At 51.1% G+C, this 25,219-nt stretch overlaps 2 protein-coding genes across 2 annotated transcripts; one reads left to right on the forward strand and one right to left on the reverse strand.

The window, feature by feature from the left end:
• Positions 1–1,506: 1,506 nt before the first annotated feature.
• Positions 1,507–11,539, reverse strand: LOC102917318 (HLA class II histocompatibility antigen, DP alpha 1 chain). Its single transcript, XM_015990242.3, has 4 exons — positions 11,372–11,539; positions 3,580–3,825; positions 2,993–3,274; positions 1,507–2,901 (listed from the first exon to the last, which is right to left on the reverse strand). Exons 1-4 carry the CDS (start codon positions 11,451–11,453, stop codon positions 2,774–2,776), a joined length of 738 nt encoding a protein of 245 aa, XP_015845728.1. The 5' UTR covers positions 11,454–11,539; the 3' UTR covers positions 1,507–2,773.
• Positions 11,540–14,427: 2,888 nt separating this feature from the next.
• LOC102915251 (HLA class II histocompatibility antigen, DP beta 1 chain-like) lies at positions 14,428–24,713 on the forward strand. The gene is made up of 6 exons (XM_006997049.4): positions 14,428–14,587; positions 18,381–18,650; positions 22,186–22,467; positions 22,977–23,087; positions 23,507–23,539; positions 24,574–24,713. The coding sequence occupies exons 1-5, from the start codon at positions 14,500–14,502 to the stop codon at positions 23,533–23,535; spliced, it is 780 nt and encodes a 259-aa protein (XP_006997111.3). The 5' UTR covers positions 14,428–14,499; the 3' UTR covers positions 23,536–23,539; positions 24,574–24,713.
• The last annotated feature ends 506 nt before the right edge of the window (positions 24,714–25,219 follow it).

Genomic DNA, 25,219 nt, shown 5'->3' on the forward strand with positions numbered 1-25,219 from the left:
GGTCCACCCAGCAAGACTCAGTCTCCCAGCTCAGAAACAGGGAAAGTTGTTCTTAAGAATTCTCTGGATGGAGGCAGCGAAGTGTTCATGTAGGAACCTGGAGCTGGGGAGCCCGGGGAGGGGCGTCCTGGCCGGAGCTGGGGAGCCCGGGGAGGGGTGTCCTGGCCGGAGCTGGGGAGCCCGGGGAGGGGTGTCCTGGCCGGAGCTGGGGAGCCCGGGGAGGGGTGTCCTGGCCGGAGCTGGGGAGCCCGGGGAGGGGCGTCCTGGCCGGAGCTGGGGAGCCAAGGTATGTGCTAACCTCTACAGATAAAAATCATTAAGAAGGGGCTCCTAGCCGGGCTTGGAGGTGCATGGCTTTGATCTCAGTGTTCAAGAGGCAGAGGCAGATGGATCTCTGGGAGTTCAGGGTCAGCCAGGTAACAGAGAATTCCAGGACAGCCTATAGGGGGCTACATAGTGAGACCCTGACCAAAAAAAAAAAAAAAAAAAAGGAAGAAAGGCAGGACAGATAGACAGGCTTCTTGTCGTAAGGCTATAAGCTAGGAGAGGTCCCAGCCTCCTCCCTTCACACTCCATGGAAAATTATAAAAGTCCAAAGGAAACCTGAGTCTGAGGAACAATATAGAGACTCAGGAAGTATCCAGAGGGCTCAATGCCCATAAGAAGTTCTGAGCAGGGTGTGTGTGTGTGTGTGTGTGTGTGGGTGTGTGTGTGTGTGTGTGTATTTTTGTTCTTGTCACCCCCCACACATGTTGTCCTGTCTTTCCCAGTGCCTCTGTGGCAGAGTCAGCAGCATATAAAATATCTCGGCTTGCAGGGAACCATCAAGAGAGAAATGAAGCCCTGGCGGGAGATGACACAGCAAGATGGCAGAGGAAACCCCAGGCCTCAGCTTCCCACAGAAGCACTCATCCCAAAAAATGGGCAAAGGATGCAAGCCAGAAACGACCAGAAAAGAACAATGGAGCCCAAAGAGGCCACAAGCGAAGATGGTCACAACTAGAAGTGACTGAAGGAACGTGAACAGCAGCAGCGTGTTCCTTTCCACACGTGAAAGTGTAAGAGCAAGGAGACATGATGGAGACACAGCTGTGGGCGCTGCAGGAGACGGGACAGGCCGGGGTGGACGCTGCAGGAGACGGGACAGGGCCGGGGTGGACGTGGCTGTGGACACTGCAGGAGACGAGACAGGCCGGGGTGGACGTGGCTGTGGACGCTGCAGGAGACTGGACAGGGCCAGGATGGACGTGGCTGTGGACAATGCAGGAGACGGGACAGGCGGGGTGGACGTGGCTGTGGACACTGAAGGAGACTGGACAGGCCGGGGTGGACGTGGCTGTGGACACTGAAGGAGACTGGACAGACCGGGGTGGACGTGGCTGTGGACACTGCAGGAGAAGGGACAGGACTTGGGTGGACGTGGCTGTGGATGCTGCAGGAGACTGGACAGGGCCGGGGTGGACGTGGCTGTGGACACTGAAGGAGACTGGACAGGGCCGGGGTGGACGTGGCTGTGGACACTAAAGGAGATTGGACAGGGCCGGGGTGGACATGGCTGTGGACGCTGCAGGAGACTGGACAGGGCCGGGGTGGACGTGGCTGTGGACGCTGCAGGAGACTGGGAACTGAGGTCAACACTGCTGTGGCGATGGATGGGCAGCACACAGTCAAGGGAAGGGGCTGCGTGCCCAGCTCCCTGCACCTGCTTCCTGGGGTCCATGCATCCCAGAGATGCACGTCCATGTGAGAATTGTGAAAGGTAATGGGACACAGCCCGGGTATCCCAGAGGGCGTAGAGACGGACGGCTAGAGTAGGACCACACTGAACAATTGAAAGCAACGGACTAAAGGTTCAAATCAGACATGGAGTGGGAACCTTCTGAGCTCACCAAAGCTGCAGGGACAGTGAATACTTACGCACATTGCACGCAGTAACCGTATGTAATGGAAACTCACTGAATACATGAGTGCGTTTACATATGGTGTCGGGGAAGAGGTTAGTCCCGGGAGTAAGGGAACAGAGGAGCAAACAGAGGAGTCAGAAGAGGGTGCCCTGACAGTGGACTGGCGATTTAACCTTGGCCCTGAGGTTATAGTAACAATAACAACAACAAGGTTACAGTGGATAACAGTAACAGTGAAGGTGAGTGAGAGGCGCCATCATCATGGAGAGATCACCATCCAGTGGGAGAATTTAAAAACATAAGTATGTGAAATATAAGGATTTTGATAAATGCAAGGCCATAAGGGAATTTATGTGAGCTTTGCCATCAGTGGGTCCAAGGAGAGATGAGAAGCTGTGTATCAGCCCCGATCCCAGCATCCTATAAATGTGCGCATGCGCAGGACAGACTGGATCCAAGACTAGACTGTGGTTGAACTCGGTCTCTTTCTTCCTAAGAGGGAGCAGAGGACAGTGGTGAAGCTGTTTGGGATCCAGGCAGTCTGTGTGGCCTTGGTGAAGGTGGTTAATGCTTGTGCACATCAACGCTGTAAGCATCTCTCCAGCGTCAAACCCCAGTGACGTTAGTACCATCACGTAGAGGAGGGATAACATTGGGCTGTAAGTCAGATGCTCAGGGTAGTGTCCCAGCCTTGGGTTCTCCGGGTCGTCTCACATAGCTCTGCCCGCTAACCCCGGAGAGATCTGTGTCCACTTCATCTGTGTTCCCTCCTGCCTGGACAGCCGGTGTGGACTCCCTCTTCTGTCCTCTGACTGCACCCTAGCATCCCCACCTCCACAGTTACTCCCAGGGGTCCCTGGGTCCAGGGGTCATGGCTGGAGTAGAGCCCTTACGATGAGCACGCTGCCAATGGTGATGCCCACCAGCCCCACCACCAGGCCCAGAGCACAGACTGCAGTCTCCATCGTCTCCGTCACCTGGACCGACTCCTGCACTTCTGAGGGAAATGAGGAGATGCAGTTAGGACAGTGGGATGCTGGGCACGAGGTCCCGGGAGCAGAGGCTTGGGGGCAGGGGGCACTGCTTACCCCAGTGGCTGAGCCTCGGCTCGCCCAGGCCCCAGTGCTCCACCTTGCAGTCATACACGTCCTCGGCGGTGGGAACGAAGGTCAGGTAGTGGAACTTGTGGAATCTGAGTTCTGTGCTGGGCAGAAAGACTGTCTCAGAAGTCCCTTCAGTGACCAGCTGCCCGTTACGAAGCCATGTGACGTTGAGCACTGGGGGGAAGAACCTGTCGATGTGGCAGATGAGGACGTTGGGCTGGCCCAGCTCCACTGGGTTCTTGGGGAACACTGCCACCTCAGGAGGCTCTGGGAAGAGACAGAACCTGGTGAGTTCTGGGTGGGTCACCGAGCTCCCACCCAGCATCAAGTCACCTCTGGGGTCCAGAGCGAGAGCTGGAAGACGCCTTCCACTGAGCCACCTCCCTCAGCTCAACCTCTCATGAGTGGGAAGAGAAGCCAGGCTGCCAGCCCCCCACTTATGGCAGGGAGCCCAGGCCGGTCCAAGAAGGGTCCCCCAGCAGAGGGCGTCAGCGACTCCCATTCTGAGTGTGGGCCAGGGCCCTCCCACCCCTCCCACTGGATGGCAGAGGAAGAGACTAGAGAACCCGCACCACTGGGGACCTGGGTGACGTTGTGTCTCTGGATCAAGGCTCTGAGATTGTTCTTCAGGCTGACGATGTAGGGCAGAGCCTCCTGGGCGTCAAAGGCGTAGACCGTGCTGAACTCCTGCAGGCCCCAGACCGTCTCCTCCCTGTCAAGATCCACATAGAACTGCTCATCGCCGTCAAACTCATACATGCAGTCGCCCGACGGCTTCTGCGTCTGTGCAAAGATGTCATACATGGCTACGTGGTCCGCTGTATAAACAAGAGAGAGAAAAGTGAGACAAATGTAAGAACTATTGTGTAAGTGGTGAGGCAGGGGAATGGCTGGATTTATTAATAAAGTCAGAAGAGGCCAACAGGGGAAATGGGGGGAGAAGGAGCAAGAGCAAACAGTTACGAGGGAGAGGGGGAAGATGAGAGACTGCCCCTGCTCACTCCCAGGTGGAACCCCGTGACTCTGCAGGGGTCCTGAACCTCTCCGAGAACTCACTGAGCGCCAGGCATCTGCTAGTAGCCTCATGTGGATGTCACAACACCCCACCCCACCCCCAGAAGCAAGCAAGGAAACTGAGACGATAGGTGACCTGTTGCATCCGGTCACACAGCGATGCACAGCTGGAAGGGAGACCGTCTTCTCCCCAGAGCTCTCGGTTCCAGAGCTGCAGATGTGAGATTAGGTTTAAGCTGAGGGAGGTGGAGGGGCAGGTGTGCTGGTTCCTTACTACAGAAGAGGTGGAAAATAGAAAGTTGAGGGGAAAGCTTGCTGCGCTGTAGGGCTCTTTACGGTCTCCGTGTTTGTGTTTTAGTTCACATCTGCAGTGTGTGCTAATATCATGACTTCATGTTATTTGGGTTTTGTTTTTTGTTTTTGTTTTTTTACTTTGGGTGTATTAAATCTAACAGGATGGATTTTGACAATGGTTTCAAACTATTTTTTAATATATATTTTTTAATTTTTTACTTTTGTTTTAAGAATTATAGAAGTTCTGACTGGACTGAGTTTACCAGGTTGATCTCAGTCCTCGGGGGAGGTTTTGCCCTGGAGGAGGTGGGAATGGGGGGTGGGCTGGGGGGAAGGGGAGGAGGGCAGGAGGGGGGAGAACAAGGGAATCCGTGGCTGATATGTAGAACTGAATGGTATTGTAAAATAAAATAAAAGGAAAAAAAAAAGAATTTTAGAAGTTGAATTTGAAATCCTTGTGTGGTTTGATTTTTTGTTTCTTAGTCTTCATTAGTTGGTAATAAATAGCATACAAGCACAAGACAAGCTGCCATCATTAGCAATAGCGTGATGAACACATCAGTGTCTGGACTTGGAATGGTGGGAAAGAGAGTGCAGAGGACTGGGTTCCCCATCTCTTCCCTGTGGGTCCCCGGCCGCAGCAGGTCTATTCATGGAGTGAGAATGCTCTCTTAGAAGGATTTCAGGTTCCTCATGAGCCAGAGGAATCTTCTTCATAAAACATGGTGAAAAAGGAGATAAAAACCATCAAAGTATCATTTAAAAGTAGCTTATGCCTTGGCGTGGTGGTGGACACCTTTAATCCCAGCACTCAGGAGGCAGAGCCAGGTGGATATCTCTGAGTTCAAGGCCAGCCTGGTCTACAGAGTGAGTTCCTGGATAGCCAGGGCTACACAGAGAAACCCTGTCTCGATAAACAAACAAACAAACCAACAAATTAATAAGGGCTGGAGCAATGGCTCAGCAGTTAAGAACACTGGCTGCTCTTCCAGAGGACCCAGGTTCAGTTCCCAGCACCCACAAGGCAGCTCACAGCTGTCTGTAAGTCCTGTTCCAGGGGATCTGACACCCTCACACAGACATACATGTGGACAAAACACCAATGTATATAAAATACAAATAAACAAATTATTTTTAAAAACTGGCTTACACTTTTTAAACATTTTCACAGATTCTGAGGTCCAAAGAGCTGTCAGATATGACACAACTTATTTGCCTCAAAAGTTGCTTTCATACTCGCCTGGTGTCACAGGTCTGTAATCCTAGCTACAGCTGAGGCAGGAGGATTTCAAAGTCAAGGCCAGTCTGGACAATTTAGTACCAGACTGTCTCAAAATAAAAACTACAAAAAGCTGGAGGGGCCTCAGATGGCTGAGAGGTGGGCTCCTTGATAAGGATGCATGGGGCTCAGTCCTCAGCACTTCTCACACTAAGACATCATTGTCATCCAGAGAAAATATGCTAAAAACCTACTTACTATAAGCCAAGGCATGGTAGCTCAGGCTTGCAAGTCCAGCATTTGGGACGCTGAGGCAGGAGGATATCCCACAAGTTCAAAACCATCCTGAGCCAGAGTGAGAGCCTATACACACACACACACACACACACACACACACACGGGGGGGGGGGGGAGGAGAGAGAGAGAGTCAAAACAGAAATGTGGCCTGGTTCCTGTCCCCAACACTTACACCGACTGCAGAGGACAGACAGAGGACAGACAGAGGCAGATAGAGGACAGACAGAGGACAGACAGAGGCAGACAGAGGACAGACAGAGGCAGACAGAGGACAGACAGAGGACAGACAGTACAGAACTTGCAGCAGGCACCGAATGCTGCCCGGGAAGGCGCAGTTCCCCGTGAGTGGACTGCTTGGACTGAAGCTGTGGGCAAGGGGAAATGCCATTTCTCACTTTGGGAAGAAGATGGTCAAGGCATTTGGAGAACCACAGAGGCTTCTGCAGTGAACTTCAGATGTGGAGCAGGAGACAGGCCAGTGAGGTCAAGACAGACTTCTCCACCTCAGGAGTTTAATGTCAGCCCGAAAGTGAGGAAACTTCTGAAAGATTTGACAGGGGAGCGACATCTGACTGGTGATTTAGGAAGGTCTTGGTGGCTACAGTGTGCAGCCTGAAAGGTAGATGGCTAAGGAGGCAAGAAGAGAGGAAGTGAGCGGTGAAGAAGAAGGAGGAGGAGGAGGAGAAGAAGAAGAAGAAAATCCATTTGATCGATGCCAAAGACACTGATGCTACAAGAAGTGAGGGAGAGAGACAGAAAAGTGCCAAGTAACTTTCTTATTCTAAGTTGGTCAAATTAATCTTTCTGTCTTCTATCTATCTATCTATCTATCTATCTATCTATCTATCTATCTATCTATCTATCTATCTATCTATCATCTATCTATCTATCTATCTATCTATCTATCTATCTATCTATCTATGTATCTATCTATCATCTATCTATCTATCTATCTATCTATAGTCTATCTATTTATCATCTGTCTACCTTGCTCTCTCACTCTCCCTTTATTTTTGTCACTTTTAAAAAATGTTTCACGGGGTTGGGGACTTAGCTCAGTGGTAGAGCGCTTGCCTAGCAAGTGCAAGGCCCTGGGTTCGGTCCTCAGCTCCAACAACAACAACAAAAAAAGTTTCACTTGCCAGGCAGCGGTGGTGCATGCCATTAATCCCAGCACTCAGGAGGCAGAGTCAGGCAGATCTCTGTGAGTTCGAGGCAGCCTGGCTTACAAAGCAAGTTCCAGGCCAGTCTGTTACACAGAGAAACCCTGTCAAAAAAAACAAAAAACAAACTTCATATTTGCGGTGTATAACCCATTATGTGGAGACATTGTAGAGTAGCTCAATCGCACTGATTACCAAATTGCTGCCTCTAATGTGCACTCTTGTGGTGAAGTTGCTTAAAATCCACTCATTGAGCAGTTGGTCTTGGACCCCGTCTAACTCACTGTGTCGTGTGACCAGCATCTCCCTGGCACACAGCAGTCCCCGATTCCATTATGAGGGACCCAACCTGAGTAAGAGAAGACACGGGCTCCATGTGGCGCTTGGGGTATGGACATCATCTTAGTGGAAATGACACATAGATAGTCATACATTAGGGTTGGTCTGAGGGGGTCTTAGGGGGCGAGTTTGGGCCAGAAACCTGAAGGGTTTTGTGCTGGTTTTGTTTTTGTTTGTTTGTCTGGTTTTTGTCAACTTGACACAAGCCAGGGTCATCTGGGAAGAAGGGAATGAAACTGAGAAAATGCCTCCATCTGATTGGCCTGTAAGCAAGTTGGTGGGGCGTTTTCTTGGGTAATGATTGATGTGGAAGGGCACAGTTCTCTGTGGGTGGAGCCATTCCTGGGCAGGTGGTCTTGGGTTGTATAAAAAAACCAGGCTGAGCAAGCCTTGAGGAACAAGCCCGTGAGCAGCACTCCTCCATGGCCTCTGCCTCAGCTCCTGCCTCCAGGTTCCTGCCCAGGGATGGATCCACTGACTTCCCTCAGTGAAGGATTGTAATCTATAAGGAGAAACAAGCCCCTTCTTTCCCATGTTTATCACAGCAACAGAAACAGGAGAGACCCCAGGGAGAGTGTGTAAAGTAAGAACTGGAAAGATCTGAGGCCACAACCTTAGTGACGAGATAATTAAGCAGATAATTCAAAGGAAGAGGAAAATGCAGGGAAATGAGGGTGGGGATTAGTACGTTAACAGAGGTTTAAGGTCCAACAACAGACAAACTTGGATTGAATTCAAGTAGTCTGGAATTCCTGCACACTCAGGAGCCTGAGGCAGGAGGATTGAGAGTTCAAGGCCAGCCTGAGCCATATGTCACATGCTCCAAACCAAAGCACCCACTGGGTTGAGTCTTACGTAGAGGTTACAGGCATCCAGGCATCCGGCGTGGGAGCTTACAAGAGTGCTCACAGAGAGCGCCCCGGGTGAGAGGGGGATGCTGTGCACAGGCAAGGACAATTTTTATTTTGTAGTTCTTTTTTTTTCTTTTCCAGAGCTGAGGACCGAACCCAGGGCCTTACGTTTGCTAGGCAAGCGCTCTACCACTGAGCTAAATCCCCAACCCCCGTAGTTTATGTTTTTTAAAGTGAAGAATCTATCTGCATGTTGAGAGAAGCCAGCGAGAAGGGAACCCCACAAAGGCAGTGATGAGGGTTGGGCCTGTAGCTTAGCAGGAGGGTGCGGGTCCAGCATCCGTGGAGACCCACGCTGCACGCCTGGTGCTCACACACACACACACACACACACACACACACACACACACACACACACACACACACAATCGTGATGAGTTAGTTTTCATATTTACATGAAAATGTGTTTGTTAAGGTATTTATTACAATGCAAGACTTAAAATAACCCAAGTGACCATCATGGGGAACTGGGTCCCACAGTTCTCCCCAGTCTCATCCCCTTTTGCTTCTATCTACCCCTGAATTCCTGTCTTAAACTAAACTCTGTGGAGCTGTGCTGGTTAGTCTAATCATCAACTTGACATAACCCAGAACCACCAGGGAAGAGGATCTCAGTGGAGAATTACCTAGATTCCAGTATGTGGGAGGCAGAGGCAGGTGGATCTCTATGAGTTTAAGGCTAGTCTGGCTTTCATTGAGAGTTTTAGGCCAGCCTGAGCTACAGAGGGAGACCCTCTTTCCAAAAAAAGAAAAAAGAAAAAAGAAAAAAGAAAGAAAGAAAGAAAGAAAGAAAGAAAGAAAGAAAGAAAGAAAGAAAGAAAGAAAGAAAGAAAGAAAGAAAATAGTTACCCAGAGTAGCAGAGGCAAGGCTCTTTGTGGCGGGTCAGGGTCCTAAGGTGTCATTACTGAAGATGAAGTCTCAGTTGCACTGGATCCTAGGATGTTGGAGATGTTACAAGGGCCATGTGACCTCTCCTGTGAGAGCTCCAGGTGTAGAGTGGAGCTGGCCTAAGAGACAAGTTGAGTGGGCTGTGGCTGGCGGAGATGGAGATCTGGGACTACTCAAGGCCTTTGGGGCCCAGAAGACCATGAATAAGTCCAGGATTCCAGATACAAAGCTATTGGATTTGGAATCATACTGCTGGATTTTGGTTTTGCTTTGGGGTGATTGTTTTTATGGCCCAGTTCTTCCTTTTGGGAATAAGAATGGTTAGTGCATAACTTTATTTTTATTATATACATATATATTTCACTTATAAAATATGTTACATTTTATAACATATATATATAAACATACTTGGTTTTTCAAGATGGTTTCTCCATGTAGCCCTGGCTATCTTGGAACTTGCTCCATAGACCAGGCTGGCCTTGAATTCATAGAGATCCGCCTGCCTCTGCCTCCCAAGTGCTGGGATTAAAGGCATGCACCACCACCTCCTAGCCCTCATTTTATATTTTATAGAACCTTCAAGTTAAGAGATTTGTTTGTTTGTTTTGGTTTTTCGAGACAGGGTTTCTCTGTGTAACTTTGGAGCCTTTCCTGGAACTCACTTGGTAGCCCAGGCTGGCCTCGAACTCACAGAGATCCGCCTGGCTCTGCCTCCCGAGTGCTGGGATTAAAGGCATGTGCCACCACCGCCCGGCCGTTAAGAGAGTTTAAACTTTTGAAGCTCTAAAAAATTTAAAGATGTTGGGCCTTATTTTATATTAACATGAGACTTTTAGGACATGGGTGGAAGGTTTATGTATTCAAGGGAGGTGTGTCAAGCTGACAAGACACAGGTTGCACTGGTTAATCTCACCCAAAAATTTGACACAACCTAGGATCATGCAGGACACGAGTCTTGACGAGGGTTGTTTAGATCAGGTTGGCCTTTGGGCATGTCTATGGGGGATTGGCTTGACTGATAACTGATGTAGGAAGACCCAGCCCACTGTGAGTGGCACCATTCCCTAGGCAAGGGTGCTGAACAGTTTAAGGAGAAAGTGGCCAGGCATGATAACACACACCTTTAATCCCAGCACTTGGGAGGCAGAGGCAGGGGGATCTCTGTAAGTCCGAGGCCAGCAAAGGACTCTCTTGTCTTCAAAGAGAGATCTAGGCCAGCAAGGACTACACACAATAAGACCTTATCTCAAACAAAACAAAACAACAAACAAACAAACACCACTCATCCAAAAAGAGAGAGAAAAGAAAACTAGCTGAGAATATCAAGCAAGGGTGTGTTTACATTCTTTGGATTTTGTCTGTTGGTTCTGAGACAGGTTCTTACCAAAAAACCCTGGCTGTCTTCCACTCTGTAGACCAGGCTGGCCTTGAACCCACAGAGAGCCACTGTCTCTGCCTCCCAGGGTCTTATTCTTTGTTTTTGACTGAGGGTGTGACGTGACTAGCTCATTGCATTCCTACCTTGACTTATTTGAAATGAAGGACTATAACTTGTAACTCTATACCCAGCGCTCTGCTGGGTTCCACACTCCTCATCCACACAAACTGGGGCTTGAGGATCTGGGCTGTGGGGTCCTGGCCGGGTTCAGCTGTAAATCCCTCATGCACAGAGTCAGTCTGTCATCAGAGTTGTGTGTGGATTTTAACCTTGACCCCTGACTGAGGGAACAACTTTGGAACACGTTTTAATCTTTTTAGCTTAGTGTTTTCATCTCTCAGAGACAGGCTAAAATATTTTCACAGATGGTTCCTGTGAGGTGTGAATGGTGATTGTGGCTGCTGTGTCTTATAAGACTCATTTATTTTTACTTTACGTATGTGGAGTGTTTGCCTGCGTAAATATAAGTGCACACGTGTGGGCAGTGCCCACAGAGGCCAGAAGAGGACATCAGGTCCCGCGGAACTGGAGCTACAGATGGTTAGGAACTGCCGTGTGGGTGCCGGGAATTGAACCCAGACCCTCTGCAAGAGCAGCCAGTGCTGTTAACCACTGAGCCACCTCTCCAGCCCTGCTGTGTCTGTTCTTAGGATTTTTAGAGCGGGATGAAACCAAGTGAACTTCACAGAAGGGAACGAGGAGAGGAGAGGCGTGAGGGAGATGGATCGAGTCCTGCAAAATCTCCCATTCTAAGGAGGGTGAATAGCTGTCCCCACCTGTGCCCCACCCATCCTCCTGACCTTTGATGGCCCCAGATCCTGGGAGACTCAGCAGGAAAGCCAGGAAGGAGGCTCTCAGGACCTCGGCTTTCGTCTGGAACATTCTCTCCTCAGAGCTCAGGTTGGGGATCTACAGCTGAAGACTGTGATCACAGGACAGTGATGAACCGAGGCAGAATGTGGACAGGTGAAACCCTGAAACGGGGCTTCCTATCCTGACTACACGGATTCAAAAAATAAGGGCTGGGTCAGCCAATCAGAGAAGTCGGAGAGCTGACCTAGCTGTTGCTGGGTAGAAGGGGCTAAAGAGGAGGGAGGTTTTCAGAAGCTGACAGGGCCATGAAGCTTCAGTCACAGTCGCTGCCAGGGGTAGAGACTTGAGGAGATAAGGCTCACGCCCTCCTGGTGCCGGACTGGGTTTGTACTGGGTTCTACTATTGGACAGAATAGTCTTCCCAGGTTCCCCACATCACTGCCACCCTCGACATCAGATTATCTCTGATGTTTTGTCCACCGTTTTTAATATTTTTCATTTTATCTTACGTGTCTGAGTGTCTGGCCGGTGTGTGTGTCTGGGCACCACACGCATGCCTGGTGCCCACAGAGGCCAGAAGAGGGTGCTGGATCCTCTGGAACCGGAGTTACCGACAGTTGTGAGTTGACGTGGGGGTGCTGGGAACCGAACCCAGGTTCTCTAGGAAAGCAGCAAGTGTTCTTCGCCCCTGAGGCCTCTCTTTAGTCTCCACCTTTGAGCAGGGTTCCTCACTGAACCTGGAGCCCGTTACCGCCTAGTCTGATGTCCAGCAAGACCTGCCCGTCCCGGCCTCCCTGGCGCCGGCATTACGCGTGAGCCCGGGATCCAGGCTCAGGACGTTACGCTTTCGTGGCAGCCTCTTTACTGACTGAGCCGTCGTCCTAGCCGCTCTGACCGGTGAACTCGATATGGCTGTTTCCTCAGCTACAGGGGCTGTGCCTTCCTCAGCTACGCTGTGTGTCTGGCTGCTGCTGTCTACAGCAGCGTTTCCTCCCGTCTGTCGGGGGCTGGGGTGGGCAGACCGCATGATTGCAGTCAGGTCAGGGCGCTCCCCGCCTCAACACTCGGCCTTTGCTTCACCTCCAACAGACACCTGGCATTAGGAGGTCGTCGGGGTCATGTGGCTGCCCTCGACTGCGTGACAAAGAAGCTCACGTGTGAGATCAACGTCATGGAAGCCGTGCGGGACATCCAGTCAGTGTTTGCGCTGCTGGCAGTCGGTGGGAGTGGGTCACCCCGGTCCCAGTGGGTGATGCCCTGGGGTCCCGGCTCCCATGAAACTCCTCCTCCTTCTCCCCAGCTTCCTCCATTCAGAGACACTGGGGCGTTAAGTGTCTCTGTCCATAGCAGATGAGAGACAAGGAAACTCCAGCCAGGAACCCCGGCGCCTCTAGAGAACTGAAGTTTTCTTTCCCGGACTCTATATACCTAATAGAAGCTTCATGTTATGTGATTATGTTCTTCTCTATATGGTGATGGTTTGTTCACATTTTAATATCGATATAAGGAAATGATGGCAACATAATGTTTTCTTTATCAGAAGCTGTGGCCTCACAGGATTCAGCTACAAATTATAAAGCAGGGAATGATCCCCTTTGGAAGTTGGTGAAACTATTCATGATAAGTACGACATAATCAGATGTTTTGCGGGAGGTTGGGCTTTGGTAGTTATTCACGTCTCTCACCTTTATGCCTGTCTGTTCCTATTCCCTGTGGGTTGACTGTCTTGAAGCAGTTTGAGCTCTATTTTTGTCACATGACCTTAACAATGTTGCTATAATGTGGTTTATAGCAGCTCCATTCTGCAGACAGTCCAAGTCCCCAAAAGCAAAATCCTTAAAATCACATATTTACATACTTATAGGTGTGCCAGACTCCCAGGTCGGAGGACCCTGTAAGATGTCTTGCTGATCTCTCCCCCCCTAACCTGTCAAAGTCCTGGGGAGGTATCCTGGGACTCCTGTACCCTCCAGAACCAACAGACCTCTGAGAGAAATACAAGGGGGTAGGTGATCTCCTGAACATGCCCTTGGGCAGAGGCAAAGTGTTATGGAGTATTATTTTAAGATGTGTTACATTTGTTTATGCTGTGGAACATTTATTTTAATGATGCAAAGATGTGTTACATTCTTTGATGTTGCATTTGTTTAACTCTGTGAAGCTGTGTTACTGTGCCTGTCTAAAACACCTGATGGTCTAATAAAGAGCTGAACGGTCAATAGCTGAGCAGAGAAAGGATAGGCAGGGCTGGCAGGCAGAGAGAATTAAATAGGAGGAGAAATCTGGGAAGAAGGGACCAAAGAGCAAGAAAAGGAAGAAGAGGAGGACCAGCCACACAGCCACCCAGCCAGCCACCCAGCAAGCCACCCAACCACCCAGCCAGCCAGCCACCCAGCCACCCACCCAGCCAGCCAGCCAGCCAGCCACAGAGTAAGAGTGAAAGTAAGATACCCAGAAGTAAGAAATGGAAAAAACCCAGGATAACTTAAGAAAAGCTGACTAGAAACAAGCCAAGTTAAGGCCAGGCTTTCATAAGAAATAATAAGCCTCCATGTGTTTTATTTGGGAGATGGGTGGTGGATCCCCAAAGAGCAAAGAGTGAAAAAAAAAACAACCAACAACAGCAAAGCAGACAGATCCAGGACTCATCCCGAATTCTGGGATGCTCACAGTAAACTCTATACAGGTCATGCCAATGAGTGACCGTTCACACCCTAAGAGGACACTTGCTCCATCCCCTGTCCTAAGAGTGTGTGAGAGGTGGTGGGACTGGAGGAATGATAGTCCCAGAGATGGGTCAGCAGGATGTCTGATGTTCTCAGAGCAGAGAACACATTCTCCCCCGGGCTGTTAAAGCGAGCGTCACTGCCCTCTATCCTCAATGTCATCTCCCCTGCATCACCTCCTAGGTGGTCAGGCCTCTCACACCATCTGCCCAGTGACAGATGACTCATAAGAAGCTCAAGCCTGATTGGTTCTTTCCTCACACTCTGTCCAATTCTGGGGTCACAGTCAACTTTAGTCAATAGTCTCTGCTGTTCATCCAGGAGTCCAGCTTAGGGAGTCCTCCATCCCCTGGAGGCTACTTTCCTCATTCACCCACCCTGCCAACTCCATGATGGTCCTGTGGGTCCCTGTGGCCCCCTGGTTAGCAGCTCTGACGGTGTTGCTGAGCAGAGGGATCCAGGGTGGGGCCCCTCCAGGTAAGACCGAACAGCGGCGACTCTGGAGGGCCTGGGCTTCAGGATCATTCCGTTATAGGACCACACTTTGAGAACTACTTGGGGGGGGGGGTCTTTCCCACAGCCCGTGTCCTCCCTTCCCAGCTAGAAAAGCAGGTTCACCTCCCCACCGCTGTTCAGCCAGTTTTCCCACTCTGAACCGGGCAGAGGTGTTAAGGGGTTGGCATGCATGTCCCTTGGACAAGGGACCTAGAGTTCTAGAACGCGTTTGCAGGTCAAGGTTTATGGAGAGGTCAGAAGGCTCAGCCTCCTGGGTTTCCTTTCCCACATCCCCATCATAGCCTTGAAGGGACTCAGGTCACCTGACTCAGGGTTCAGAGAGAGTGGCTTCTGCTCCCCCAGGGTGGGGCTGGAGGCTGTGCTCTTGAACGACCAATCGAGATGGACTGTGGTTCTGCCGCAATAGCGTTCTTGTTGAAGGCTAACTTTCTGAGACCCTCGCTAGTCTTGGAGTGGGTTGAGAACTGTGGGAGAACAAGATGAGGGTGTGTAGGCACACGAGAACCAATGAGTGTGGATGACCAGACAGACAGCTAATGGAAGGCCTGCCTCACGTCCCCATGGCTTGTGTGATGCTGTGGCTGGCGGGATCCAGCATTTCTCAGGATGCTCCTCCCATTTCCAAAGTGACACTGAGCTGTCAAGCCCTAGGTTTACCACATCCTAGGATGGACCTAAAATACAGTGTCCTCCTTTTGCCTTTTTTTTTTTTCTGGAATAACTGTATTTGAACCCCACCGCACCCCACCCCGAGTCCAGCCCTCAAGCCCCAGGGTTTCTCCTGTGACATCATGTGCACTTGCTGAGGAGAAAGAGAGAACCTGTCCTTGGTGGTCACAGAGGCTGTGAGACCCAACTAAAGGGAACTGCTCAGCTGTGGAAACTGTGCCCTCAGGGTCCTGGGAATCAAGAGTGATGGCCCAGGGAAGGGGCTTAGCAGAGTAACGACTGAATGAGTAATGTCTGAATAACGACAGCGGGGGAGGGAGACTGAACATGTTTCAATCTTACCTGCTTCACAGATAACTTCCATTTACAAAAGCTAAGTACTGCCAGAGAAAAGTTTTATTTTCCTTGCTTATAAAAACATTATTTGCTGATAAACAAGGAGAAGTGAAAACTAATGAATTAAAATGACAAGATCCACATCCATAGTGGGGCAAGCAGACAAGGAGAGGCGGGTGACTGGAGAGGGAGAGAGAATGTGTGGAAGGGGGTGGGGAGTGATGGACGATGGACGGGGGCCCTGGGCTGAGTGAGAGACACCTGCCATGGAGGCAGGTCAGGACTTCGGAGTAGAGTGTCCGTCTGGCTATTACAGTGCCCAAAGGTTTTCCAACCCTCCCCTCTGTCCTCCTGAGCCCACCAGGATGAGCCAGCTGTTCAGGCATCACTATGGGAAACACCAGAACATCCCATAGTCGTCTCTCCCTGCATCTGCACCTCAGCCTTGTTTACTCTCGACCTCAGGGGGCTTCCCAGTGTCTGTAGCTACAGCAACAGGGCAGATTTGTCTGGGCTCTGGGTTCCTGTCTCCGTCTTTAGGCCCACCCAGTTCATCAACATCACCATCTGACATGATAGGAGGAAAAGTTAATTAATTAACAGGCATCTTATGTCAAATGCATTGGGTGTCCCTCCAGTGTGTTAATAGTGTGGTCTCAGAAGCTGTGAGACCGATCAGACTTGGCCCTTTAACTTCTGGTATCCTCTTTTTCTTATGGGGTTTTGAGAGTTCAGGATGGTCTCCAGCTCTCCACAATGCCCCTGCCTCAGCTTCTCAGGCATACACCACCACACCACCACCTGATATCCTTTTAAATGAAGCGACAGCTTACTTAGTTTAGTGTGTTTATTACCCGCGGTGATGGGAATGGGATCCAAGGCAGGGATCCAAGGCAAGCCTCCATCGCCAAGCTGCTCCCAGCGGCCAGGCTGCTGGTTATGAAACACATTAATGGACGGTTTAGAGCGCCCCCTGGTGGTAGAAACACGACCTTCCGTTTTATCTTCGGATCTGGATGGATTGTGGGGGGAGCTGGTTGTTGGAGTCAGAAAGAAGGCAGGATTTGCTTTGAGATGCTAATTTCAGCGGGTGGAACATGAAAACAACCACACCATCTCCATTTCCCCCACGTGAGTAAGCACAGACAGACTCACAGAGGCTCACGCAGGACAAACAGAACGGACCCACACTGCGGGCGGCTCCTAGGAGGAGAGGGAGGGTTCCCACGTCCCTTTTATAACAGTTACCCAGCCAGTGCCTCTAGGCGAGGGGACCCCCTGGAGCTCTGCTGTGGTGATTTTCAGTGATTAAGGTCCGGGGCAGTATCCACCCCCTCCACCCCTAGATCAGGTTGTCCCAAGATTTGCAGCAATCCTCCTGCCTCCGCATCCTTAGCACTGGGACTTCAGGTGAGAGCTACCATGCTGCCATCCCATCTTTTAAAAAATTAATTCCCTATATTTTTTATTTACTTACTTTTATTTTATTTGCTTGTGTGGGATGTTTTGCCTGTGTGCTTGCTGTGCGCTGTGTATGTGCCTGGGACCCACAAAGGTCAGAAGAGGGCCTTGGACTCCCTGGAACTGGAGTTACAGGTGGCTGTAAGCAGCCCTGTGGGTGCTGGGAATTGAATCCCAAGTCCTCTGTGAGAGCATCCAGTGTTCTTAACTGCTGATCCATCATCTCTCCAGCCCTGGTCAGTTTTCGAAGTTATCGTGCAAACAGGTGAATTTCATCGCGGTGTTTCCACACATACAGTCCATACCTTTTAAGACTAAGTCTTCCCGCATGGAGACTTGAAAGGTGAAATAGCACATTAACGTTTAGACTAAGAAGTTTCATTTTATATCTTATATTTATGGATTTATTTCTGCATTTACAGCACGAAGGAGCAGTTAAGACATTGGCACAGACGGGAAAGCATCTTGCTATGGGGAAGAGAAGGGGGAGGGGAGGCTCCTGGTGGCGGTGACATTTGACTGTGTCCAAGGTGGCTGGGTCAGGCAGGAGTCCCCACAGATAGAGGGGTCAGCGACCCCATGCCCTACCCTGCAGCTTCACTTCTGTAGGGACTGCGGTGATGAGATTCTGTAGCTCCTGGTGGTCCCATGTGGAGTGTCTCCCCACTCAGCAGCACACAGAACTGCTTTGAGAACTTTGTCCTCAGTGCCCCAACCCTTCCCAGAGACAGGTACTAGTCACCCCTCAGCCGGAAGTCCCTTACGTCCTGTGAACCTCACTGGTGAGGAAACCAAGGCCCAGGGACCTACTGGAAAAGGAAGACTCTGTGTGTGTGTGTGTGTGTGTGTGTGTGTGTGTGTGTGTGTGTGTGTGTGTTCGCGCGCGCTTTGCCTGCATGTATATTTGTGCACCTTGAGAGGTGTGCCTGGAGCCATCGGACGGCAGACGCAGGCTTTGATCTCTTGGAATTGGAGTTCCAGGCGGTTGTGAGCCACCGTGTGGGTGCTGGTTCTCTGCAGCAGCGGCAGCGCTTTTAACCACCCCGCCTCCATCCAACCCCGTAATCATTGCTTTCTGAATGTGTGGTCACTAGTAGGTGTCCCGTGCTCCAGTGGATGTCCCCACAGCCATGCACAGCTGGGCAGCACTGATTGAGAGAGAAAGACAGAGGGGGGAGGAGAGAAAGCGGGAGAGAAGAAAGAGGAGAGATGAACTGGGGAGGGGGAGACAGAGGGAGAAAAAGGGCGGGGTCCCGGCGCCCCAGGACTTGGCTTCTGCTGCCCGCAGAGAACCACCTGCTGCGCGCGCTGCACGAGTGCTACGCAGAGAAGAACGGGACGCAGCAGCGCTACATCATGAGATGCATCTTCGACCGTGAGGAGTTCATGCGCTTCGACAGCGCCGAGGGCGAGTTCCGCGCGCTCACCGCCATGGGGCGGCCGTGGGCCGAGTCCTGGAACAGCCAGAAGGACTACATGGAGCGACGGAGGGCCGAGGTGGACACGGTGTGCAGACACAACTACGAGCTGAACCAAGGCTTCACCGTGAAGCGCCAAGGTGAGGCCCAGACGGACAGCAAGGCCAGGCGGGAGCTGCTGCAGCAGCCGGGGGGCGGGGGGGAGACGGGGGGGGCAGGCGGCGGAGCCTTGGGGGGAAAGGGGCCCGGGCCAGCGGTGCAGAGCCGGACGTGGGCACACCGTGGGAGTCAGGAATATCAAGAGCGTTGTCATGTCCGGTAACCAGCCTGCTGTGGGGTGAAGGGAGCCGGGCCATGGGACAATCGCAGCGGACTGTGGGGAGATGGGACATCAAGTGCCACCTCCCAGCAGCGCGGGTTGTGCGGGGGACACAGGGGCGGCGGGGACTCGGGCCTCAAGGACAGGAGTAGGAGGGTCTGCCGGGTGAGGTCATCTAGGAAGACCAATCAGTAAAGAGAATAAAGCTGAGTCCTGGGGACACTGGAGCCGGTGCTGGCTAAGAGCAGCAGTCCCTGTGAGGAGAGCATGAAGTGAAGCAAAACCCGGGGCAGAGAAGTGTCACAGGTAGAGAGTGTGTCAGAAAACGGTGGGACCAACAGTTTCGGGAGGTAAGTCCGCAGAAGTTGAAGGGTCGGGAAACCAGAGAGAGCTGACAGGTGGAGACTAGGAGGCAGAGAGTGAGCGGGAGAGAGGTGAGCTGTGCGGAGTCAGGAGGCTGGCAAAAAAGAGCCTTGGCTCCTCCCCCCCCCCTCAGCTTTTGGAGTGAGGGAGCCTGGTGAGCATCCTGAGGAGACCCGAGGGAGCAAGAGGCAGGGGAGAAGGGGGGAACCTTCCGAAGGCACAGGGGAGAGCATGGGGGACATGCCTTTAACACTCTTTGGGAACCAGGATTTCCAGTCACCAGCTAAGTCCTGACTTCCGGGAATGAGTGAGAATCCAGACAGATTGGGAAGGAATCAGGACAGTGGCCTGAGCTAGAAAAGATGACACAGAGTAGCTAGGTAGCATCCAAAGCACATGGGGTTGCCCTCAGCTATAGGCTGGCACCCTTTCCTCCAGTGTGCCAGGGTGCAGAGAGCCCTGGGTGAATCACTCGGACTAGAGTGTCCCAGACTCACTCTGCTCAGCAGAACCCCCAGAATCACCACCCAGAGACCCACACCTGGTGGTGCAGAGATCTGAAAGGTTTTCAGTTAGTGTCCCCGGGATGACAGTGTGACGGGTAAGTGCTGGCAGACCCTGAGGATGGTTGTTGAGACCAGTTCACTGTGTAGCCCAGGCTGGACTAGAACTCACCATCCACTGGCCTCAAGATCGAAAGCCCTGGAATTACAGCTGGGTTTACACCACACAGAACTGTTGTCGAAATAGGAAATGTCAAGGTTGCAGCGGGGTTTTCAGGGTGTTAAATGAGCTGGGAAGAGAAAAGGCCGGAGTCGGAGCAGTGGATAAGGAAATATCATCCTAGCAATAGTAATTACGGCATCAATTATGAGAGAGGAAATACCTTTGTAGTTTAATGTCAAAATTATTCAAAATAAATAACCAAATAATTAACAAAAAAGAAAACAGAATGATTAAGAGCTAGGAAATTTCTTTTTTCCCCCTTTTTAAAATTTCATTTTATGTGTGCAGGTGTTTTGCCTGCATGCCTGTCTGTTTGTCTGTCTGTGCACCACCATATCTGTATTGGTGCCTGTGAAGGCCAGAAGAGGGTGTCAGATTCCCTGGAACTGGAGTTACAGACAGTTGTGAGCTACCATGTGGGTGCTAGGGATTGAACCCGGGTCCTTTGGAAGAGCATCATGTGCTCTTAACCTCTGAGCCACCTCCATCCCTCTCCCCCTTGAGAAAGAATCTCTGTAACTCAGGCTGCCCTTGAGTTATGGATTTTTCTTCCTTTTAGCCTCAGGAATGTTTGGATTCACAGGAGTGCATCACTGCACCCATCTGGACTAAATTTCTAATGTGGATAATCAACAAAATTCTAGAAATAAATCATATAAGATGTTCAGTGGCCATTCAGCTTGAAGCCTTACTATGTGGGAAATCTTTAGTCTTGGTGAATTTTTTTTTTTTTTAAAGTAGTTAAGTTCCTTAGGCCTGAAGATTTAGCTCCAGAGCCCCCTAGAGGTCAGTTGCATACTGCAGGCAAAGTATCTTCGTGGAGCGTTCTGGCACAAAACAGACAAACTTGAAGTCCAGGAGTTCAAAGGCAGGGAGACATGTCTTAACTCACAAATCACAACTCAGGAAGGAGATAATTGAGGAACTGTCAGTTTATAAAAGTGGCCGAAGTGGCTCTAACAGGGCATTGCCTTGAGCTGCAGAAGGCCAGTAGGGTGAGCAGCTTGACCTGAGGCCAAGAGCTGTAGGAGACAATGGACACTGTGAGGAGCGTGCCCCATCCTCAGGGTGTTGGTGTGGAGACTGGAAACTGAAAGGTCTTAGGGCCAGGAAGCTGTGGTGTGGAAATCCCCCTGCACCAGCCTTTCTGCAGAGCAGATTGTTGTTTTCTGGCCTCTGAAGGGGAGTACAGCCCGGTGGCAGATGTCCAAAAGTAGCAACTCTCTGGAGGGCTGTGAGGCCACAGGAAGTGGGCAGCAGTAGGGAGGTTGAGTTTGAGCATCAGGGGAAATGAACAAGGAGAGAGCAAGGAGAGAGACGCAGAGACCTCCATCTGTGGCTGGCTTCCCGGGCACCCAAAAAACAGAAGAGGAAGTTGGGAATGGGTGAAGATTCCCACACATGGAGCTCAGAGTGTTGTTTTAAAGGTGTTGTTGTGAGGAGCGAGATCTTGGAGGCCGCACAACCCCGAGGCCGTAAAATACAGAGAGTGACATCAGATGTGTCTCATGTATTAGATGGGGGGGGGGGCTGGGAGGACGGCCCCCCGGCTGAGAGTGAGGACGGCTCTAACAGAGGACCCGGGTTTGGTTCCCACACCCATGTCAATGCCACAGCCACCTGTAATCTCTGGCCTCCTCAGGCACTGCACTCACGTGTGCAAACCCACACACGAACCCACTCATAAACATAATTAAATTTTTAACATGTTTAAAAGTTGTTATATTGGAAAGCCCATGAGTGCGTTTGTCTGTACATTAACTTCAAGAAACTGAGAGCTGGATTGGTGGCTCGGTGGGTAAGAGCAGTGGCTGCTCTTACAGAGGACCCAGGTTCAGTTCCCAGCACCCACATGGTAGACCACAACCATCTGTGACTCCAGTTCCGAGGGATGAACACTGTCTTCTGACCTCCGAGGGCACCAGGCACGCACATAATGCACAGACATACATGCAGGCAAAACATTCCTGTACGTAAATAAATATAAATAAATCTTTAAAAATGAATTTAAAAAAGAAATTATTCGAATGAATCCTGCATCTTTCTCACCACGACAAAGTGTTGAAAAGGTGGGAGTCTTATTGTTAAAAGAAAAAAAAAAGTCTCACCATTTGTTCCTGGCTGTCTTGGAACTCACTATGTAGACCAGGCTGGCCTCAAACTCACAGAGATCCCCCTGCCTCTGTTACCTGAGTACCTCTGTTACCTGGGATTAAAGGTGTGTGCCACAGAATCACTTTCACATGTCACTCCTTTCCTGTTCCTAGTCCAGCCTAGGGTACAGGTGTCACCCTCCAAGAAGGTCACCCTGCAGCACCATGACCTGCTGGTCTGCCATGTGACAGATTTCTACCCAGGCAGCATTCAAGTCCGCTGGTTCCGGAACAACCAGGAGGAAACTGCTGGGGTCGTGTCCACCAACCTGATCCGAAACGGGGACTGGACCTTCCAGATCCTGGTCATGCTGGAGATGACCCCTCAGCGGGGGGACGTCTACACCTGCCATGTGGAGCACCCCAGCCTGCAGAGCCCCGTCACTGTGGAGTGGAGTGAGTCACCCCGGGGACCCTCCTCAGTCTGCATTCTGCAGAGCAGGTGGCACCCTGGCTCACGGTCCACGATCCTGCCCTAGGTGTTTGTACACTGGGTCCTGATCATCCCCGATCATCCCTGTGCTTCCTGGAGGCCCCTAAGGCTGCTTCTGAGCTGGAGGCATGAGAGGAGAGCCTGGCCTGGCCTGGGAATGTTGAGGATACTGGGTCTGCCCTTGTCAGGAGTCTAGGGAGGCAGACAAGCCCTGCTCTGTCCTCACACAGGGCCTGACTCCCTCATTCTGTCTGTAGTCTGTCCTTGTTCTGAGAGGCAGCGGCCAGAATCCACACTCAGGTCCATTTAAGACACCAGCCTAGGTCTAGATCTCAGAGTCCTTCTACATCTTCTTCCCCATGATGTGTCCCTCTCGGTGACCTTCATACTGATATTCCGCATCCCTACCAGAGGGCAGTAAGGTGTGGTGTGCCTGCCGGACAGGACACAAACTCTGAGTTCTCCTTTCCAGAGGTCGGGTCTGACTCTGCCCGAAACAAGATGCTGACGGGAATGTGTGGCCTGGTGCTGGGACTCCTCTTCCTGGGGTCGGGCATCATCATGCACCTGAGGAGCAAGAGGGGTAAGAAGTGTGTGGAGGAGCAGCCTCCGACCCCAGCATAGGCAGGAGGGTCACAGGTTCAAGGCCTGCCTGGGCTACACCGTGAGACTCGGTCTCAGCCCAGATACCAAAGATGTGAAATAAAGAATTCTGGCAGGTGCCTGGGCCAGCCTTTTGCTGATACACCCTCCTGTCCACAGAAGGCAGAGAAGTGACACTGGAGATTTCTAGAAGCCACTGGAACTGGTGTCACAGAGAAGTTGTCCTGTAGGGAGAGAGGAAACCCCAGCCTGGGGTCTGACCATAGGGCTACACGGCCCCCAGCTCCCCAGGCTTATGTGGGGAACATGCATTGAAGGAGATGGAGGTGGGATAGAGTGTCCCTCACCACCTTAGGGAATTTTAATGGCTGAATGCATTCCTTTCGTCCCCTTATTCAGCTCAGCCGAGATCTCCAGGATCGACATGAGCAGGTAAGATGCTGTGCCTGCCTATTCATGGTCAGAATATCTCAGGCCTGAACTCCCCTCTCAGGCCCAGCCACTGAGGGAGTGTGGGGAAGAGTGGGGTTCCCACCACCGAGGGAGGAAGCTGAGGTAAGTTGTCCTTACCAAGCTCACACTCAGTCTTTTTAAAGACTATTTATTTGGTTTTATTTTGCGAGGAAGTGCCTGTACCCATGTATCTGTGCACCACCTGCATGCCTGGTGCCTGCTGAGGCCAGCAGAGGGCGCCAGGTCCCTTAGAACTGGAGTCACAGATGGCTGTGAGCCGCCATGTGGGTGCTGGGAGCTGAACCTGGGTCCTCGGCCAGAGCAACAAGTGTTCTTAACTCCTGAGCCGTCTCTCCAGCTCCCAACACCACCTTATGAGGTCATAATTTCTGTCCTGAGACTTGGAGGAGTTGTCAGAACCACAGTGACTTGTTTTCCCTCCACGGTACCTAGAACAAGGTTTGTTCTGTCACAGGCACACACACACACACACACACACACACACACACACAGACACACACACATACACACACACACACACACACACACAGACACACAGAGAGATACACACACAGGCACACACACACAAACACACACAGAGACACAGATACACACACAAACACACGCACACACAGACACACACACAGAGAGATACACACAGACACAAACACACACACAGACACACATACAGACACACACACATACACACAGAGATACACATATACACACAGGCACATACACAAAAACACACACAGACACACACAGTGCAGTCTGGGAACTAGTTATACTTTTCATTTGTTTGTTTGTTTTTGTTTTTTTGTTTCTCGAGACAGGGTTTCTCTGTGTAGTTTTGTGCCTTTCCTAGAACTCACTATGTAGCCCAGGCTGGCCTCGAACTCACAGAGATCCACCTGGCTCTGCCTCCCGAGTGCTGGGATTAAAGGTGTGAGCCGCCACCACCCTAGTTATACTTTTCAAGGGCACATCCTCACCGACTCTCTTCCTCTGACTAGGTTACACCTGCCATAGGGTCCACCAGCTCCCAACAGTCCAGGAACTATAAATCCATCAACAGAGGCCAGAGAGACGGCTCGGCAGGTATGCACTTGCTAAAATTCCAGAGGACCCTGTTCAGTTCCCAGCATTCCAGAGGGCTCCGTTCAGTTCTCAGCTGCCTGTAACTCCAGCTCCCAAGGATTGTAAGCGCTCTTCTGTCCTCCACGAGCACACACATGCACACATAAATCAAGTAGAAATAAATCCATCAAAGGGCGAATCCACTGACAAGTTCCCGGCCTCATGACTGCTCACCTCTGAGCAACACTGCATCAGGGACCAAGCCATCAATCCGTGAGCCTTCCGGGGAGCCTTTCAGATCCATAGCCTCAAGCATGGCCTCAGAAAATGCAGAGAACAGACTCCCCGGCAGAAGTCTCTGCTGTCAAATGTCTGTCTGTCTGTCTGTCTGTCTGACAGCAAGGTGGTCAGAGGGTCAGAAGTTATCACTTTATTCTAATTTAAATCACTAAGTTTAAGTGAAGCCATGAATAATGCAGTAGCTGCCACAGCAGGCAGACAGAGTTTATAATGCTTGTCTCCAGCTCTCCTAGTGGATTTTATGGGAATGGGCGCACAGACGATGCTAGAGAGTTGGAAAAC

Source organism: Peromyscus maniculatus, chromosome 21 (genome assembly GCF_049852395.1).
Source record: "Peromyscus maniculatus bairdii isolate BWxNUB_F1_BW_parent chromosome 21, HU_Pman_BW_mat_3.1, whole genome shotgun sequence".
NCBI classification, from domain to species: domain Eukaryota; kingdom Metazoa; phylum Chordata; class Mammalia; order Rodentia; family Cricetidae; genus Peromyscus; species Peromyscus maniculatus.